The sequence below is a fragment of the Podarcis melisellensis genome (assembly GCF_964234715.1).
Source record: "Podarcis melisellensis genome assembly, chromosome: 8".
In the NCBI taxonomy this organism is placed as follows: domain Eukaryota; kingdom Metazoa; phylum Chordata; class Lepidosauria; order Squamata; family Lacertidae; genus Podarcis; species Podarcis melisellensis.
Window position 1 is genome coordinate 86,384,513 of NC_138540.1, and position 19,187 is coordinate 86,403,699.

Below are 19,187 nucleotides of genomic sequence, written 5' to 3' on the forward strand. Positions count from 1 at the left end.
GGGTATTCGAACCGCCGACCTTCCGATCGACAAGCCCTAGACTCTGTGGTTTAGACCACCTGTGTCCCTATGCTTATAGAACATAATAATAATAACTTACTTATTTATACCCCGCCCATCTGGTGAGTTTCCCCAGCCACTCTGGGCAACTCCCAACAGATTAAAAACAGAATAAAATATCAAATATTAAAAAACTTCTGTACAGGGTTGCCATCAGATGTCTTCTCAAAGTCAGCTAGTTGTTCATTTCCTTGACATCTGATGGGAGGACGTTCCACGGGGCGGGAGCCACCACTGAGAAGGCCCTGTGCCTGGTTCCCTGTAGCTTCACTTCTCGCAGAGAGGGAACCATCAGAAGGCCCTCAGGACTGGACCTCAGTGTCCGGGCCGAACGATGGGGGTGGAAATGCTCCTTCAGGTTAGACACTGCAGGGTTGGACTAGATGACTTGGGGGTTCCCTTCCAACTCTACAGTTCTAGAATTCTGTGACGTGACCCTGAAGAAGCCTTGCTGGCCCTCCTCCAACAAAACTTGTTCTTCCAAAGGCTTGGCCATTCCGTCTTGGGACGATGCTTTCTGCCCGTTTCCCAGGAGCAGAGGCTAACAGAGAGCGAGGACGGGTGTGCTGACACCCTACTCAGGACTGACTGCATTGCTCAGGAATGAGGGCTCCCCCGGGGGGGGGGAATCAGGGCCGCACCCTGCCTTGCTGGAACGTAACCATGCCGGCGTACAGCTGTTTTGCGCCTGAGGAGTCTGGGGGAGGAGAGCGAGGAGCCGTTTCAGATGTCGGTTCAGGATTCAGATCCGCTCCTGGCCTCCCAGTCGCCAGAGCAGGAGGGAACAGTCCCCGGCTCAAGTCCAGAGTCTAGCGGGGAGGGCAGCACAGAACCCTGCCCCTGCACATCATCTCTCCCAGGTTGTAGTCAGTGGATGCTTGGGAGCAGTCGTTGCAAGACCGGTGGTAGATGTCCTGTTACTTACTGAGCAAACTCTTATTCTGGTGAGCGAGACGTCGGCGGGGGGGTAGAGATGGAGTTACCGTATTTTTCGCCCCATAAGATGCACCTGACCAGTTTTTAGAGGAGGGAAACAAGAAAAAAAATAATCGGAACGAAACAGTGGGTGTATGATTTTTGTAGTTCATGCTGTGGCCACAAACATGCGATTTGGCAGTGAGTTTTGGGGTAGCCCAATGCAAAAATCCTGAGAATCCATGTGGATCCGTGCTTTGTAACTACGTTTTTGCGCCATTGCATGATCTGCTTTTCGCCCCTGGGCAATTCGGCTCCAGGGACCATGCATTCGCTCCATAAGACGCATAGACATTTCCCCTTACTTTCTAGGAAGAAAAAAGTGTGTCTTATAGAGCAAAAAATACGGTAGTCCTGGTTCTTTAGCCATTGTCCTCTTGACATTGATCCTGATCTAAACAGCATCCAAACGCTTCTTGCCAGAAGGCAGCATGGCCAAGTGGTGGGCAAGAGTTTTACACATGGACCCTTGGTGGGGGTGAGGGTTGGGGGGTCTTCTGGGTTTGCATGCCACAGCTGACCACAGGCAGGTCGCCGACTCAGCCTCCCATCTGTAAACATTAGTGTTGTCGTTGTTGTGGTTGCTCAGAGGTTTATTACCTGCCCTTCACCGGCACATCCCCAGGGCAGCTCACAGCTCCTTAAATCCCAGAATTAAAAGCAGCCAGAACAAATAATGGCCATGGGAAGAGGGTGCGTCCTGCAAACACGCATCTCAGGTGTGACTTCAGCATCCGGCCGGAAGCTGCGGGGAGGGAATTCCGCAGCAAGCGGGGAAGGCGAGCTTTGCGGTTCCTGTTTTTTAAGCGCTTTGGATGTGAAAAGCTGCGTTTGCAGCAAGCGAGGTGAGGACGGCCAGCGTTTCAGGCTGGCTTTCCCCTTTTTGGGAAGTTCTCCACCTTTCCGCTCCCGCCTGCGAGTGGGCTGCTTACTCATCTCCTCTAGAGGAGGCGGCTGCAAAGAGCCCGCAAAGAGTTAAGTAGCATCCTCGCAAGCCCCAGCTGTGCCCTTGGCCTCTCCAGCTTCCTGCCTGATTCGCCAGGTGTGGTTGGGAGAGCAAGTTGAGACACCCCTCGGCTTGCCGGCACGTCCGCCCTCCTCCCGCCCCCCCCCAACCAAATTGCCGGTGCCGAACAGAGCGCACGAGCACAATGGCTGAACTGACACTGAGGCGGCTGCTTGCCCTTCCTCTCCACGGAGCCAAGGGGGTGGGCAGTGGGGCTCCCACAGCAGAGGCAGGTATTGGAGGCCTTGAAATTTGAGTGGGGTGGTGCTGTTGGGCCCTTGAAGCCGGCTCCGGCGCTAGGTGTTGCCGGGGGGCGGGCTCCCCCTGCCAAGGCTTGTTGCCAATGACTTCATCCTTCCCAGCACTGCTTTTTTGGAGATCCAGCTGGCGGAAGGAGGAATCAGATGCTCGCTTTTGCTAGAGACTTGCCTGGGTGAGTGAAATCTGCAGCTCTGTGTGCTGTGCCCCCCCCCCCCGAGCAAACAGTAGCACCCCAGAGGAGTGGGTGCAGACCCACCTGGCCAGGGGAAGCCCATCACGAGGTGGGTGGGTGTCTTCATCAATCCCACGGAGCCTGGAAGCTGTCCCTCCCGTTCTGAAATCCAGCCTTCCCGCTGCGCTGGATGTTCTGGTTTGGTGCAGAGGTGGCCCCTGGCCTTGAACCCTCCTGGGGTTTCCCAAGAGAGAGCCAGAAAAGAGGGGCTCCTTTTGGAATTGGGGGGCAACCCAGAGACACGTGCTGGACGGGGAGAGTGGAGCGTGAGTCATTGCAAGAGATCTTTGCAAAGGTTGACTCAGCGTGATTCTTTGCTTCCGAGAATTGCATGGAAGTTCTCACATCAGGCCATTGGAGGATTGGGGCTGCAAAGTGTGTGGTTTTGTTGGGAGGGGGGTCAGTGAGCAGAGCTCCCCACCATCTCTCTGAGCACATGTCTCTCTCCTTGTTTCATAAGCCACACATCTTGGCAGCCCCTGTCGTGTGCATGACTCGGATAACCGAAAGTCCTTCCTCATGCAGCTCAGTGTTGGACTGTGGAACTCCCTCCCACAGGAGCCAGGGATGGCTTTAAAAGAGGATGAGACAAATCCATGGAGGAGGAAGGGAGGGCTGTCGATGGCTCTTAGCCAGGATGACTATGCTGTGTGTTCAAAGTTGGAAGCAGCGATGCTCCTGAGTGCTAATTGCTGGAAGTCACAGGAGATGGGGACAGGGCTCTTGTGATTTGATCCTGCTTGCGGGTTTACCTTGGCGTTATCTGGTTGGCCCCTGTGAAAACAGGAGTCTGGTGCATGCTCTGATAATCTCCCGCTTGGACTACTGCAATGCACTCTACGTGGGGCTACCTTTGAAGGTGACTCGGAAACTACAACTAATCCAGAATGCGGCAGCTAGACTGGTGACTGGGAGCGGCCGCCGAGACCATATAACACCGGTCTTGAAAGACCTACATTGGCTCCCAGTATGTTTCCGAGCACAATTCAAAGTGTTGGCGCTGACCTTTAAAGCCCTAAACGGCCTCGGTCCAGTATACCTGAAGGAGCGTCTCCACCCCCATCATTCTGCCCGGACGCTGAGGTCCAGCGCCAAGGGCCTTCTGGCGGTTCCCTCATTGCGAGAAGCAAAGCTACAGGGAACCAGGCAGAGGGCCTTCTCGGTAGTGGCGCCCGCCCTGTCGAACGCCCTTCCAGCAGATGTCAAAGCGATAAACAACTACCTGACATTCAGAAGACATCTGAAGGCAGCCCTGTTCAGGGAAGTTTTTAATGTGTGATATTTTACTGTATTTTTGGTTTTTATGGAAGCCGCCCAGAGTGGCTGGGGAGGCGCAGCCAGATGGGCGGGGTATAAATAATAAATTATTATTATTATTATTATTATTATTATGATCCAGCAGCCGAGCTCTTCTTACTTATTATTGTGGAGCCTCCAGGTCCAGAGGCAGTCTATCACAATTTCTGGGTCCTTAGGGCACGAAGACAGGATGCGGGGCCAGACGGGCCCTCTTGGATCTGCTTATGTTGCCTCTGGCCTGGTGGAGGCCATGAGGGCCAACTTCGATGGCACTAGCCGCCTTTCTCAACCTGTGGGTCCCCAGAAGTTGTTGAGCTACAACTCCCATCACCCCTAGCTAGCAAGGCCAGAGCTCAGGGGTGATGGGAGTTGTAGTCCAACAACATCTGGGGACCCACAGGTTGAGAACGGCTGCTCTAAAGGAAGAGTCGGAAGGGGTGCGGAGGGTCATCCAGCCCAACCCCGTGCCGTGCGGACGGTGGAGAGCTTTTCTCAGTGCGCCTCTGCTCTGTCCTCTCCCTCTGCAGGGGCTGGGCCGAGTCCTTCAAGATGAGCACCCTGGAGGCCAAGGGGGAGCAGGAGAGCCTGCCGGTGGGCTACCGGCCCCCCTACCGCAGCAATTCCGCCTGGCAGTGGAGCAGCTCTGCCACCCACGGCTCCTCGCAGCCGAGCCACAGCCAGTCCCAGTCCTTGACCAGGACCCCGAAGCAGAGCGCCGTGGCCCCTTACCGAGAGCCCCAGCCCCTGCATGGCAAGAGGTGAGGAGGAGGAGGATGGTCGGGCGTGGGGGGGGGCGCTTGGCTTGCTCATTTTCTCCCCCCTGGCAGCCTCGCCCTCCTGTTGCTGCTGCTGCATCCGACATCTTGGGAGCTTCCTGGCGGCGCTCCCTGCCTGCCAGTGCCCTTTGGACGGTCCTGCCGCAGAGCGCATGTGCCCTGTGGGTCATGACTCAAGCTCTTTCCTTCTCCCATTGCCTCCCCCACCCCCTTTGACTAATTGCTCCATTATCTCTCTCTGCTGAGGATGTTCAGAAGAAGCTCTGGCATCAGGCACATGTGCAGAGCTGCCTGCCGAGGAGCTGCTGGGCACCAGGGAGAGCGCTGAAGTTCCTCTTCCTGATACATATCTCTCTCTCTCTCTCTCTCTCTCTCTCTCTCTCTCTCTCTCTCTCTCTCTCTCTCTCTCTCCCCCGCCAGGCCAGTGAGCTTCCCAGAAACCCCCCCAGCGCTCTCTTCCTCGCAGCCTGGGGCAGAGAGGATCCTGTCCTATCGCCAGCCCTCGGGCAGCTTCTCCATGCCAGGCTCTTCTGGGGCAGCGGCAGGGGCGGCCTACACCCGTTACAAGCCATCTCCGGAAAGGTAGGCACCGGGGGGGGGCAACCCCAAGGGGGTCTCTGCACATCGGTTCCTCAGGTGGCAATCGGGCAAGGCCCTGCAGCGAGGGGGGAAGAAGGGCAGAGGGTTCGATTCTCAGCGCCTTCGTTCCCAGGCTGCTGAAGATTCCCCACCCCAGCAGGGGCGTCTTGCCAGGTCGGTTGGGGGGCAGCAGGGCAGGGGGCTTCACCCATCACTCTGCACGGCAAGCAGTTGTGAAAGAAATAGGGACAAGAAGTAGCAAAGCTGCAGAGGCACCTACCTGTTTCCTGCGATGTCCTTGGTTGGCGCAGGTTTTTCTTAGCGCTGCAACGTGTGACAAAAAGGTGCCAAGTGGCAGAGAAGGTTTGGCTGGCACCTTGTGATACCCTGCGAAGTGGGCGGGTGGAGGTGTTTGGGTTGGGAAAGGGCATTTCGCACCCTCCTTCTCCTTTTTCCCTCTTCGTTCCACTTCACGGCAACTCCGTGCAAACGGTGCCCGCTGCAAAAATGCTCGGACACTTCAGTGCCAGGCCCCACCCTGAGCACAAGGGGCACAAGTCCTGCTGAGGTGGGGGGGGGCATTAGCCAGACAGACAGTGCTTGGCATGTGGAGGAACGACGGGTCGGCCTGGCATGTGCTGGGCTGCTTCTGAGAGGGCAGTGAAAGGGTTGCGCCAGGAAGGGGCAGCAGGCTGAGCTTGAGGCGCTGGCTGGCATCATCATGGCATGGTGCCCAAGAGAAGCATCCTCTCCCTTTCCCCAGGGGGCCGTTGCTGCCACTGGTTGGCATTAGCCGTCGGCTGGCACGCCTAGTGAATGGGGACCCTCGCAGGGCACCAGTCAGGGCCTCAGAAACTGGGTCCTGCTGCAACCTCTCCTTGCTCTCTCGTCCTCTGAAGCTGGAGAGAGGACGAGGGTCTGTGGGGGGTGGGTTGCCCTTGCTGCCCCCTGCCCACCTGACTGGGGAAGAGGGCATCTTCTTCCTCTGGCCTGGCACTTGACTTGAGTCTTCTGCTGCAGCTCCTGCCCCGAGAGGTCTGGCCGTGAAGCGTTGCTGCTTTGGGGGGATGTGTGGGGCTGGAGAACGGTAGTCGGGGGGCTGTGTGCTGAGCCTCCCGTTGTCCCTTCTGCTCATCTCTTTCTGGGCTCTTCCTCCGTTGCCTGGGCCACCGAACTGAGGAGCGCTGCGCATCTTCATTCCCCTCCTTCCCTCTCCTCCCCCCTGCCACAAATTTGGTATTTTTAAAACCTGCTAATGAACGGGGAGGCAGCCTGGGTGGTGTTATTCGCCCCCCCCAGCCTCAGTTTGCCTTCTTGAGCTGCCACCTGCCTTATTCCTTCTCTCCTTTCTCTCTCAGTTCCACACACAGGTATGCAGCCCCACAGGCACAGCGGCCCCTGATGCCCTTCGACCCCCTCTATGCCCACGAGGCGGCCTCCAACGGCGACTCCTGCTCTTCCTCCGGGGGGGTGGCCAGCCAGGAGAGCACCATGGAGAGGCCCAAGCCTGGTAAGGGGGTGTGGGGTTTCCGGGGGGGGGGCGGTGGGTTGTGGGACTGAGTTGGTGTCAGCCAGGGCCTTGCAGAGCCAGGCAGAGGCCCGGGCCAGGTAGATGATGATGATGATGATAATAATTTATTATTTGTACCCCGCCCATCTGGCTGGGTTTCCCCAGACACTCTGGGCGGCTTCCACAAAGACCAAAAATACACTAAGATGTCAAAACTTCCCTGAACAGGGCTGCCTTCAGATTTCTTCTAAATGTCAGGTAGTTGTTTATTTCCTTGACATCTGGTGGGAGGGCGTTCCACAGGGCGGGTGCCACTACCGAGAAGGCCCTGTGCCTGGTTCCCTGTAGCTTCGCTTCTTGCAGTGAGGGAACCGCCAGAAGACCCTTGGCACTGGACCTCAGCGTCCAGGTAGAACGATGGGGGTGGAGATGCTCCTTCGGGTATACTGGGCCCCCCTTTTTTTTACCCTGGGGATAACTGAAGTCTTATAACTAAAGTAAGTATATAAATAATTTTCACAAACATTATGCTGACAAATAATTTTATTTCAAGGCTTGAACCGTATCTGCATAAAAAGACAAAATGGAAAATATAGATGAATATGCTGACCAAGGCCCCCTTTTGGAATCGGAGGCCCGGGCCAAGTGGCCCATGTGGACCCCCACCCCCCCTCTGTCTGGGCCTGGACTCAGCCCTTTATAGAATGGTAAAATTGGGGGGTTGGGCTCCCCCGGAGTCATCCAGCCCAACGCAGGAATCGCAACTCAAGAAACCCTGACAGGTGTCTTATAGCTGTCTTTGGTGCACCCAGAGAGACTGTTCACTGGGGCTTCTGAGGACACAGCCGTGGGGCAGGCGGGCAGGAGGTATTTGGGTCAGGCTTCTGGTTATTCATCTAAGGATGCTGGGAGGAAGGGGGTGTTCACTTGCCTGCCCACCCCCTTGGTCACCTGCAGGCTGAGGCTATGCTCCCATAGGTGATTTGGGGATGCAACCAACCTCACAGGGTTGTTGTGGGGATAAAAGGGAGGGGAGGAGAACCATGTACAGCCCATTGATCTCCTTGGAGGGAAAGGTAATAAATCTAAATGTGATAAATATCCTCCAGGGCCTTCTCAGTGATGGCTCCGACCTGGTGGAATTCTCTGTCTCAGGAGACCAGGGCCCTGCAGGATTTAACTTCCTTCCGCCGGGCCTGTAAGACAGAGCTGTTCCGCCTGGCTTTCAATTTGAACTTAGCCTGATCTTTTATTCCCCTTCCTTCCCTCCCCTTCCCCTTTTTATTACTCGCTCTGGGATCCCACAGCTAATTCTCCCTGATCTCCTTGCTGGCCCAAATAGGACTAATTTAGCCAGCTAGCCCTGGTGATCATCTAATGTTTGTTGGATGGATTCCCCCCCCCCCCCCAATTGATTTTTGAATTCAGAATTTATTGTTACTCATGTTTATACTGTTTTTTGTTGCATCAATTAAGTGTTTAAAATTTGTTGTTAGCTGCCCTGTGCTCGGTTTTCTGAACTGGGAAGGGCAGGGTATAAATAAAAAAATATTATTGTTATTATTATAAATAATCATTCCTAGCTCTGTGCTGGCCTAGGAGCAGCCCATCCCATGAGGCCAAAGTGGAAGCGCTTGTCCTGGCCTCTGGGCAAGGAAAGGAGGCTTCATGAGAGAAGAGCAGGCCTGTCGTGCCCGCCCCCTGCCAGCGAGCCTCAGCCCCTTCTCTCACGCCTTGGACCGGGCTGAAGGGTGCCCCTCTCACGGGACCCAGCTGCGCTTCCGAATGCCAGCTTCTGGAAGCCACAGGAGGGCCGAGGGTTTTGTGTTCAAATGCTGCTTGTGGACTTCCCCTGGGCCTGATCTAGCAGCCAGAAATCCGTTATTGGAAGTCGCTGGGGCATGTGGCAGGCTGGTGTGTGTGTGTGTGTGTGTGTGTGTGTGTGTGTGTGTGTGTGTGTGAACAAGGGGCTCTTTCTGAAGGTGTGACTCCCGACTTCCTTTGACCTTGGCAGAGCCTCTTTGGCACGTGCCCACACAGCCCAGGGCATCGGCACCGTCTGGCAGCAAGCGGCCGAGCAGGCAGGAGCTGGCAGGCAAGGACTCTCCCAACCGGCACTCCAAGGTGAGCTGGGGTGGGCGCTGGCGGGGGGGACACCCTTCCCGCAGAGGCCTCCCCCTCCGCAGGCCTGACGCCCTTGCTCTCCCCGCTTCCAGGGTGAAGGGCAGTACTCCAGCAGCCATTCCAGCAGCAACACCCTCTCCAGCAACGCCTCCAGCAGCCACAGCGACGAGCGCTGGTTCGACACGGCCGACCCCGCCGAGGCCGACCCGGACCCCCTGGCCAAGGGGGGCTCCAGCGACAGTGGCATCGATGCCACCAGCGCCAAGTCCTCCTCGCGCCGGGACAAGCCTGCCACCAAGGCCCCGCCACCCTTCGGCGGCACCCTGCACGAGGCTGCGGGCAGCGGCAAGCGCAGGGACGCGTCCCCGGCCGTCGGTTCCGGGGGGCAGAGCTGGGGCTACCACGGCCCCAAGGCCTTTGGGGTGGGCTCCGGAGGGGCTGCCCGGGGCGGCAGCGGGAACCACCACTTCAAGCAGCCAAGGTGAGCGGGGCCTCTCTGGGGCTGGCCCCCTCTCTCCCGGGTGCCCCTGCTAGAACCATAGAATTTTAGGTTTGGAAAGGAACCCAGGGCTCATCTAGTCCAACCCTCTGCAAGGCCTTCTTGCTCTTCCTTGTCCCTCTTGGATAACGGAAAGGCTGGTGCTTTGATGATGATGATGATGATGATAATAATAATAATAATAATATTACTATTATTTATACAATCCTGATGACATTATTATTATTATTATTAATAATAATAATAATGTCATCAGGATTGTATTAATAATAATAATAATAATAATAATAATAATAATAATAATAATAATACAGTGGTACCTCGGGTTACAGATGCTTCAGTTTACAAATGCTTCAGGTTACAGACTCTGCTAACCCAGAAATAGTACCTCGGATTAAGAACTTTACCTCAGGATGAGAACAGAATTCGCTCAGCAGCAGTGGGAGGCCCCATTAGCTAAAGTGGTACCTCAGGTTAAGAACAGTTTCAGGTTAAGAATGGACCTCCAGAACAATTAAGTTCTTAACCCGAGGTACCACTGTATTTATTTATTTGGTTTTTCAGATCAAACTTTTACAGTCAATTATCCAACATACAACACAGAAACAAGATTCCAAAGAATCTCCTGGACTTCCCTCCCTTCCTTTAACTAATTATTATTATTATTATTATTTATATCTCTGATCCGACTGGGTTGTCCCAGCCGCTCTGGGCGGGTCCCAACAAAATATTAAAAACACAAGAAAGCACCAATCATTAAGAAGTTACAGGAGTGCCTTGCAGGTGTCTTCCAAATGTCAAATAGTTGTTTATTCCCTTGGCCAGTGTTTCCCAACCGGTGTTCCGCGGCACACTAGTGTGCCGCGAGACGTTGCCTGGTGTGCCGTGGGAGGGAGGCGGGTGAGTCGGGCGGCGAGAGGCGGGGCGGCGGCGAGGAGAGGCCGCCCAGCGCGGGGCTCTTGCCGTCTGCCTGCCTGGCTGCCTGCGTGGCGCTGACGTCACGGGGCTGTAACGTGCCCCACATAGGCACACGCGGGGCGGCGAGCGAGCTCCCTCCCACATCCCATCGCCGGCTCTGCACCAGGCGGTAGAGCTCGGCGAAGTCGCCGCGCCTTGGCCAGGCTCTCGCCCGCCTGCGCCTCCAGGCACGCCGCCTTGGCATCGGGCGGCAGCGAGCCCAGGAAGTGGCCCAGCCGGCCGGGGTCGCCCGCCTGCAGCAGCGCCTCGCACCCGCACGAGACCTGCTCCGCCGAGAAGCGCGGCGAGCGCGGAGGATCGGGCGCGGCGGAGGCCAGCCCCGCGCTTGGAGAGGGCGCAGCAGCCGTCGCCAAACCTGATCCTCCTGCTCCGCCGCCGTCCTCTGGCTCTCGGCCGGGAGGAGCCTGCGGCGACGGGGCAGGCGCCGAAGTTGGCAGAAGTTGGCGCGCCTCCTCGGCAGCGCCTTCGTCCTCCTCCTCCTGCCTCTGCTCTCCTCCGGCCGGGGGGCTCGGCGGGGCCCGCGGGGAAGGAGGCCATGTTCACGGCGCGCGGGATCGCGGCCCCCCTCGCCCGCCTCCGGCCCGCTCCCCTCCCCCTGCGCGCTGCCCTAGCCGTGCGGGTCTCCTCCCCCTGCGCCACCGTCCCCTTTCCACATCCTAGGAGCCGCGGTCCGCCTACCGCCCCCGGGCCGCGGCGCGGCTCCCAGCCCGGGCTGGCCTCCGCCTCCTGGGACGCGCGCCCACCCCCACGGCCCCCCAAACTTCGGAGCAACTCTCCAGACGCTTCTCCCCCGCCTCGGTCTCCCTCCTTTCCACTTCTCTTCCCCCCTTCCTTCCCCCTTTCTTTCTCTTTCTCTCCCACCCGCCTTTCCTTCTATTAACTTTCCTTTCCCCTCCCTTCGTCCTTCCTACTTTTACTCCTGGGCTCCTCCCCCCTTTGCGCAGCCACAAATCAATCTCTCTCTCTTTTTTCCCCTCTCTCTCTTCTTTGCTCAGACGCAAAAAAGCGCCGCTTTTTGGAAATCCGGACTGCTGTCCCCGCTGAAACGATACTTTAAAAAAGGAAGAAGCCACTGGCTCTTATTTCTGTTTAAAGCAGTAGATCCCGAACTCTTTTGGCCCACTGCCCCCTTGGTTCCACATCCCCCAGTGTCCCCTATGCTTACTCTATAGAAAGCATTACAGGGGTTAACGCGGCTCGCTAAGGAAGATATTAATAGAATTCTGCATTTGGGGGGAGACCCTAACAGTCATCTACCATTACCTTCTATGCTGTTACAATTTTTTTATTTTTTTTTACATAAGTAAAAAGTGACCTTTCCCCATCTGGCGTGGTGGTGTGCCTCGAGATTTTTTTTCATGAAACAAGTGTGCCTTTGCCCAAAAAAGGTTGGGAAACACTGCCCTTGGCATCTGAGTGGAGGGCATTAATCAGGGTGGTGATGTTTTCATTGTCACGATTCTGCATGTTTTTATATAGATACAGCTATTCTGTTAACGTTTAATTGTTTTCAACTATTGCTTTCCCCCTTCTGTTTGCGGCTGTTCTTACTTTAGCCGTAAACCTCCTAAAAGTCCCCGTATGGGGAGAAAAGTGGGATATGAACAAATATAATAAGGGTGATGCTTAAAACATGCACCGTGGAAAAACATGTTTTTAACCCTACGCCACCCAACCTCCTCCCCCAAATCACCTGCAAATGGGCGCCCTAAAACAGCAGCCCCTCCTGCCCCCTGGTGGCCATTCCTCACAAGCACGCCAGGTCCCAGGTAGCAGTCTTTAACATCAGCAGTCAGGAGCGCTTAGCCCTGTTTTTGAGTTTCTGCCCTGTTTTTGAGTTTCTTTGAAACTTAAAACAGCTCATCTCATATTCCTTTGTAAGTTTTTCTTTTTGTAAACTCAGGGAAGCGTTTTAGCCCTGCTCTTGAGTTTGCTGGGAATCGTTGAAAACCATTTAAGGTTTACAATGTTCTCTTAAATAGGGCTATGTTTAAAACTTGTCATTGAGGTTTTTATACCCTTTTTGTAAACTCAAGGAAGCGTCTCAGCCCTGCTCTTGAGTTTGCTTGATATCACTTAAAATTATTTACGGTTTAAAATTCTTTATTTCCTTCTGAGGAAACTGATTAGTTCCGTGAAACGAGTTTCTCGTTAAGTCTTTGGTTAATTTTTCCTTAATTTTTTTTATTCAATTCCATAGTCGATTACCTCTCGTTTCAGGGATTTTCACGGCAATTCTTTTGTTTTGTTTTGTGTAATTTCTGGGTTCCATAGCTGTCTTTTTTTCACAGGTCCCAGGTAGCAGCTGAACGAGCAAGACCCCTTTGGTCAGGTGGCCTCTCCCCACAGAACTCCTGCCCCCTTGCAGGGGAGCTGCATGTCTGTGTTGTAAACAAAAATTGCCCTTTTCCCTTATGGGGTATCCAAGAACCCATACTGAGTCCTTACATAGGTTCCCTATTGGTAGGAGAGAATAACAGAGGCCAACCAGAGAATATTGAGAAGCAAAGCAGCTAGTAAGCTTGATCTTTATTGCTCTGATGCAACCGGGTGCTCCCCTCACCCGCAGGAGAGAGGAGGGACCCAGAAAAATGGCATGCAAGGCCTTATAAAGACTTTTGAAATTGCCACCCTGTAGGTGGCGCTGTGGGTTAAAGCCTCAGCGCCTAGGACTTGCCGATCGAAAGGTCGGCGGTTCGAATCCCTGCGGCGGGGTGCGCTCCCGCTGCTCGGTCCCAGCGTCTGCCAACCTAGCAGTTCGAAAGCACCTCCGGGTGCAAGTAGATAAATAGGGACCGCTTACTGGCGGGAAGGTAAACGGCGTTTCCGTGTGCGGCTCTGGCTCGCCAGAGCAGCGATGTCACGCTGGCCACGTGACCCGGAAGTGTCTTCGGACAGCGCTGGCCCCTGGCCTCTTAAGTGAGATGGGCGCACAACCTGTCAAGACTGGCCCGCACGGGCAGGGGTACCTTTACTTTTACCTTTAGATCAAGACCACCCCCAGAAACATCATACATACGTCACAGAAGGAGTGTAACCTAAGACCACCCCTCAGATACATCACACCTACATCACAAAAAAGGCGGTCTAAAACAGAAATTTGAATATTGTTTTTCTCCTGTTGTTGTTTATCTCCTGTCTGGCAGGTTACTTGATTGGATTTCCTGGGTAGCCTGGCCAGTCTTTTGTAATGATAAATACTTAGTTCCTGGGCCAGGTCACAGGCTCACACCCTATTCAAACACAGACATACCCTTAAGACAGGTTTTGTGAAGGAAAAGACTATGGGGAGGCTTTTCCACTTTGACCTTGCAGAGAAAACATTTGCTCAGTTTGGGAATCAAAAATGGTTCCAGGTTGGTCTTCCTGTGCTGATCTATGTATGTGCTTGGTTGGTACACTTATGAACATTTAACATATATCTAAGACCTCAAAATTCCTATCACACTAGCGATCTCTGCCTGTGTCCCCAACATTCTCCTCATGGTGAATTGAGCCTCCTCTCTGTTTTTCAGCAGCGGCAGGGCCACGTACCCCGCCCAGGCGTACAAGGCGCCCCCGGCTGACGCCACACGGGGCCCCCACATGCCGCAGTCCAGCTCCTTCCAGCTCTCGGCCTCTGTTCCCAAGTCCTTCTTCTCCAAGCAGAGCGGCAGGAACAAGCACCTCCCAGCTGGGTGGAAGAGGGGCGAGGAGACCCCCGCCAGGCCCACGGCCTTTGCAGACCCCAAGAAGTGAGTAGGGGGCCTGGCCTTCTCCTTCTGCTGGGGGGCGGGGAAAGAAGGAGACGCATTCGAAGCCATTTTGGCTGGGCTTGATTTTTGAGGTCTGTTTAGGACTCGCCCCCTGGAGCGTGCAAGGCAGAAGCGAAGATGAGAGGGCCTCTGAGCATGTGCAGACCCCTTGCCAGCACACCTGCCTGGGGTTGGGGGGCAGAGAGACAGATCAGCCACAGCAGCCCTTGAATACATCAGCTCCCATTAGATGGATGAAGGCGGTCCTGCTGCTCTGCGGCTTGGCCTGCATCTGGGGCATGGGGGGGTGGGCTGCTGGGGGGGGAGCAAGGAGCACACCCCACCATGGCCAACCAGGTGGCTCTTGAGGTGTGCTTCTGGAAGGCCAATGAAGTCTGTGCAACTTAGGGAACAAGCTGTACTACTGTTGCAGGAATTTATGTATAGGTTGGGGGGGTTTCCCCTCCAGCAGATATCATGCACATGCAGCCCACTACCAAAATTAAGCACCATCGCTTTTGTGACTTTTGTGATTTGTCCCCACAAAACACTTCTTCCTATCTGTTCAAAGGGCCTCTGCTGCACGACACCAAATGTAAGAATTCACTGATAAATGTGTCTATGTACTGGCTCACTGGAAAACTTCAGAAATTCATATAGACACGTGAGCTCAGCTACTCAGCAGCCCCTCTGCCTGAGTGATAATTCCTGGCATCCTGATATCTGAGTGCCAGACAGGTAGCCGTTCCGGAAATAACAAACCCAGATGAAGCGAAAAGGGTGTGCTTAACTTGGCTGGGAAACAGGGAAATGTAAAGATCTCTTTTGTTACACTTGATGGGTGTTTGGTGGAGGGCAAGGGGAACCGTGGGGCAGGGTCCAGGATGCTCAGATACCTGCCACCAGACTTCCCCTTTCATGATGTACGAGTGATGTAGTTTGGGGGGGTGTAACATGGGGATCAGCAGCTAATAAAAGTTTGGGTTCTCTTTTGTTCGGGGCTTCCATCTTGTTCCACCTGGTGGCAGGTGGGAGTCCTGTCACGACAGTCTTCAATAAAGACCAAGCCTACTGGCTGCTGTTTTGCTCTGGTATTCCTGGCTGGTGTCCTTGTTTTTTGTCCAAGGGAGCCCTCAGAGTTCTCCGATAACACTGCCTCTCCCCTAAGTGAAAAAGCCCCGAATTTTGCAGCCTCTCCTCTCCACCACCCCCTTTTCTCTCCCCCCAGGCAAGTGGACCTGAACACCAAGAATGTCTTTGGGCAGCCACGCCTAAGGGCCTCCCTGCGTGATCTCCGCTCCCCACGCAAGACCTACAAGTCCACCATTGAGGACGACCTGAAGAAGCTGATCATCATGGACGGCGGCTCCGCCGAGCAGGAGAGGGATTTGGTGAGTTTGGGAGGAAGAGGGGAATGGCAGCAAGCAGAGTCCAGCAGACATGCAACCCACTGCGTGATTTGCCGTATTTTTCGCCCCATAAGACGCACCCGACTACAAGACGCACCTAGTTCTTAGAGGAGGAAAGGGGGAAAGCCCCCTTTTTTGAGGATCAGCTCAAAGTTGTTGAGCTTACTTTGCAACGGGAAAAAATCCTGTTTTTATGGGGTTCAACTCACAGTTCTGCAGCTTCTTTAGGAAAGGAAAGGGAGCTGTTTCTACAGTTTCCAGACAGATACAGTGGTACCTCGGGTTACATACGCTTCAGGTTACAGACTCCGCTAACCCAGTAATAGTGCTTCAGGTTAAGAACTTTTCTTCAGGATGAGAACAGAAATTGTGCTCCGGTGGCAGCAGGAGGCGCCATTAGCTAAAGTGGTGCTTCAGGTTAAGAACAGTTTCAGGTTAAGAACAGACCTCCGGAACAAATTAAGTACTTAACCCGAGGTACCACTGTAATCTAATCAGCCAGTCACACGTCGCTGGGGAAACAAACGGCCTCCGTCTGCAGAACATTCAACAGCGGAGGCCAGGGCAAGGGGGCGGGGCCAGAAAGGGAGACAGCAATCGACCACACATTCGCTCCATAAGACGCACAGACATTCCCCCTTACTTTTTAGGAGGAAAATGTGCGTCGTATGGAGCGAAAAGTACAGTGCAGTGGTACCTTGGGTTGCGAACGGGATCCCTTCCAGAGTCCCGTTCGCATCCTGAATGGAACGTAAGATGCGGCGGCGCGGGTTGCGTTTTGCCACTTCCATGCATGCGTGTGACGTCATTTTGAGCGTCTGCGCATGCGTGTTCCGTTACTTCCGGGTCGCCGTGGAGTGTAACCCGAAAACACTCAACCTGAACCGTATTCATCCCGAGGTATGACTGTACTTAGCGCGCTTGCAGAATTGCACGGAAGTAGCAGGGAATTGAATAAATGGCGAGCTGGGGGGGGGCAGGAAGCGGGAGGGCCCAGCCGCTATTTCGTGCCACCTTCCCAGAGCGCAGGAAGCAAGGCGGAGCGATTAGGAAGCTCTTGGCATGAGTCACCCGCGTGATGCAGTAGCAAAACAAGCAAAATGCTATTCCAGGCTGCACCCACAGAAGTCTAGCGCCCAGATCAAGGGAAGTCATCGTCCCTCTCTATTTGGCCTTGGTCAGACCACACTTGGAATACTGTGTCCAGTTCTGGGCACCACAGTTTAAGGAGGATGTTGGTAACTGGAAGGTTTGCAGAGGAGGGTGACCAAGATGACCAAGGGATTGGAAACGTAAGCCTCATGAGGAATGGCCACCTGGCACAGAAGCTTTAGCTGAGATTCCTGCATTGCAGGGGCTTGGATTAAATGACCCAAGAGGTTATTTCCAAATCTCTGATTCTGCGCTTCTGTGAACGGTTGCTGGAGTTGGGGCTGTTTGGCCCGGAAAAGAGATTACAGAGAAGTGACAGCCCTCTTTAAATACAGTGGACGCCTAGAAGCAGGTCTAGAAGTAGGTTAAAATTTATTGATAAGGATTTGCTGAACTAACAATCTGAATTGGAATACAAAAAGGGAGGTACGAGGAGGTCTGGGAAATAAGTTAATGGGAAATAAGTAATGGAAACTTTGTGTGTTTTTAATTATTTTTATTTTTGTATTTTTGTTATTTTTTCTTTTTGATTTTTATTGTATCAATATTGAAAACTTTAATAAATATCTTTTAAAAAATATATACAGTGGACGCTTGGGTTGCGAACGTGATCCATGCGGCACGTCTGCGCACGTGCGGGTTGCGATTCGGCGCATCTGCACATGCGCAAAGCGCAATTTAGCACTTCTGCACATGCGAGACCACCGAAACTCGCAAGTAACCTGTTCCGGTACTTCCGGGTTTCGGCGGTCCATAACCCGAAAAAACACAACCTGAAGTGTCTGTAAACCGAGGTATGACTGTACCTGAAGGGCTGTCCCATAGAAGAGGGAACAAGCTTGTTTTCCGTGGCTCCAGAGGTTGTTATCTGAACCAAGGGGCTCCAATGACAGCAAAGGGAATTCTTTGCCTAAACTTTGGGAAGACTTTTCTGAGCCGTTTTGACAGTGGAGAGGACTCCCTTGGAATTGTGCGGCTCTCTCCTTCTTAAGCCCTCTGTCCACTGCAATTCCTGCGTTATTTCAGGGGGCTGGACTAGATGGCCCCCAGGGTTCCCTTTCCGCTCTATGATTCCAGGTGATGCGCTCTCCATCCTCTTTGCTCGTGGGCCTCCCAGGAGCGTCTCTCTGGCCCCTGTGGGAGAAAGAGCGTCCCTGGTCTCAGCGGGTCTTTCCTCTCCCGAGTCTCCTCTGACCGTGTCTCTCTTCCTGCCCTCAGTCCCCCCAGAAGACCCTGCAGAGGACGCTGTCGGACGAGAGCCTGTGCAGCGGGAGGCGAGACCCCAGCTATGCCAGCGCCTACGGCTTTGAGCAGCCCCTGCCGGGGGATGTGCTCTTCACCAGCACCTTCAGCACCCTGCCCGTGCGGAAGCAGCACCCCACCCCCAGCAACGGGGGCCTCTCGGAGAGGAAGGGTGAGTTCTGCTTTGGGGGGACAATAATAATAATAATAACTTTTTAGTTACAGATAGGTAGCCGTGTTGGTCTGCCATAGTCAAAACAAAATAAAAAAATTCCTTCCAGTAGCACCTTAAAGACCAACTAAGTTAGTTCTTGGTATGAGCTTTCGTGTGCATGCACACTTCTTCAGAAGTTCACTACTGGAAGGAATAACTTTTTATTTATACCTGTTCAGAAAACCAGGATCAGGGCGGCTAACAACAAATTTAAAACAATTGTAGAAGCAGCATAAAAGGCAGTATAAAAACATGAATAACAATAAAATTCAAAGTTCAGAAATCAATTTGGGGAAGCCACAGAGCCTAGGGCTCGTCGCTCGGAAGGTCGGCGGTTCGAATCCCTGTGACGGGGTGAGCTCCCATTGCTCAGTCCCAGCTCCTGCCAACTTGGCAGTTCGAAAGCACATCAAAGTGCAAGTAGATAAATAGGTACCACTCCGGCAGGAAGCTAAACGGCGTTTCTGTGTGTTGCTCTCATGCGCCAGAAGCGGCTTAGTCATGCTGGCCAATGACCCGGAAGCTGTACGCCGGCTCCCTCGTCCAGTAAAGCGAGATGAGTGCCGCAACCCCAGAGTCAGCCACGACTGCACCTAATGGTCAGGGGTCCCTTTACCTTTACCTTGTACATCTAATAAGCATTAGATAGTCACCAGGGTTAGCTGGCTGAATTAGTCCTACTTGGGCCAGCGAGGAGGCCAGGGGAGAATTAGCAATGCTTCCCTCCCAGGGTTTCGGGAGCATTCACTGCCAATGACCATGGAGGGCAGAGCAGAGCCACCCTGACTGGGAGCCCTCCAAAGGCCTCTCCTTCTCTGTGAACTTGCCCAACCCTCTTTTTTAAAGACATCCAGGTGTCTTCATTGCCTCCTGTGGCAGGGAGTTCCACAGTTCAACTGTGCTACGTGAAGGAGGACTACTTCTTCTTCTTCTTCTTCTTCTTCTTCTTCTTCTTCTTCTTCTTCTTCCTCTTCTTCTTCTTCTATTAAATTTCTATACTGCTGTATAAAGGAGGGTTTCCTTTTATCCTCCTGAATCTTCCAACATCTGCCTTCCTTTGGATGTCACGAGTTCGAGCACTGTGAGAGGGAGAAAAGCTTTCTCCTGGCCAAGCATCCTTTTAAGCCTCCCCCGTCT

At 53.9% G+C, this 19,187-nt stretch overlaps 1 protein-coding gene across 2 annotated transcripts in view; it reads left to right on the forward strand.

Moving 5' to 3' along the window:
* SIPA1L3 (signal induced proliferation associated 1 like 3) overlaps positions 1-19,187 on the forward strand; it is a 77,645-nt gene that overhangs the window by 45,228 nt on the left and 13,230 nt on the right. For both annotated transcript variants that reach the window (XM_081921895.1, XM_081921894.1), the window contains 8 exons: positions 4,361-4,591; positions 5,030-5,191; positions 6,547-6,698; positions 8,713-8,822; positions 8,915-9,303; positions 13,815-14,033; positions 15,262-15,424; positions 17,813-18,008. In XM_081921895.1, coding sequence (XP_081778021.1) covers positions 4,361-4,591; positions 5,030-5,191; positions 6,547-6,698; positions 8,713-8,822; positions 8,915-9,303; positions 13,815-14,033; positions 15,262-15,424; positions 17,813-18,008 — 1,622 coding nt within the window. The remainder of the gene's footprint in view (positions 1-4,360; positions 4,592-5,029; positions 5,192-6,546; positions 6,699-8,712; positions 8,823-8,914; positions 9,304-13,814; positions 14,034-15,261; positions 15,425-17,812; positions 18,009-19,187) is intronic.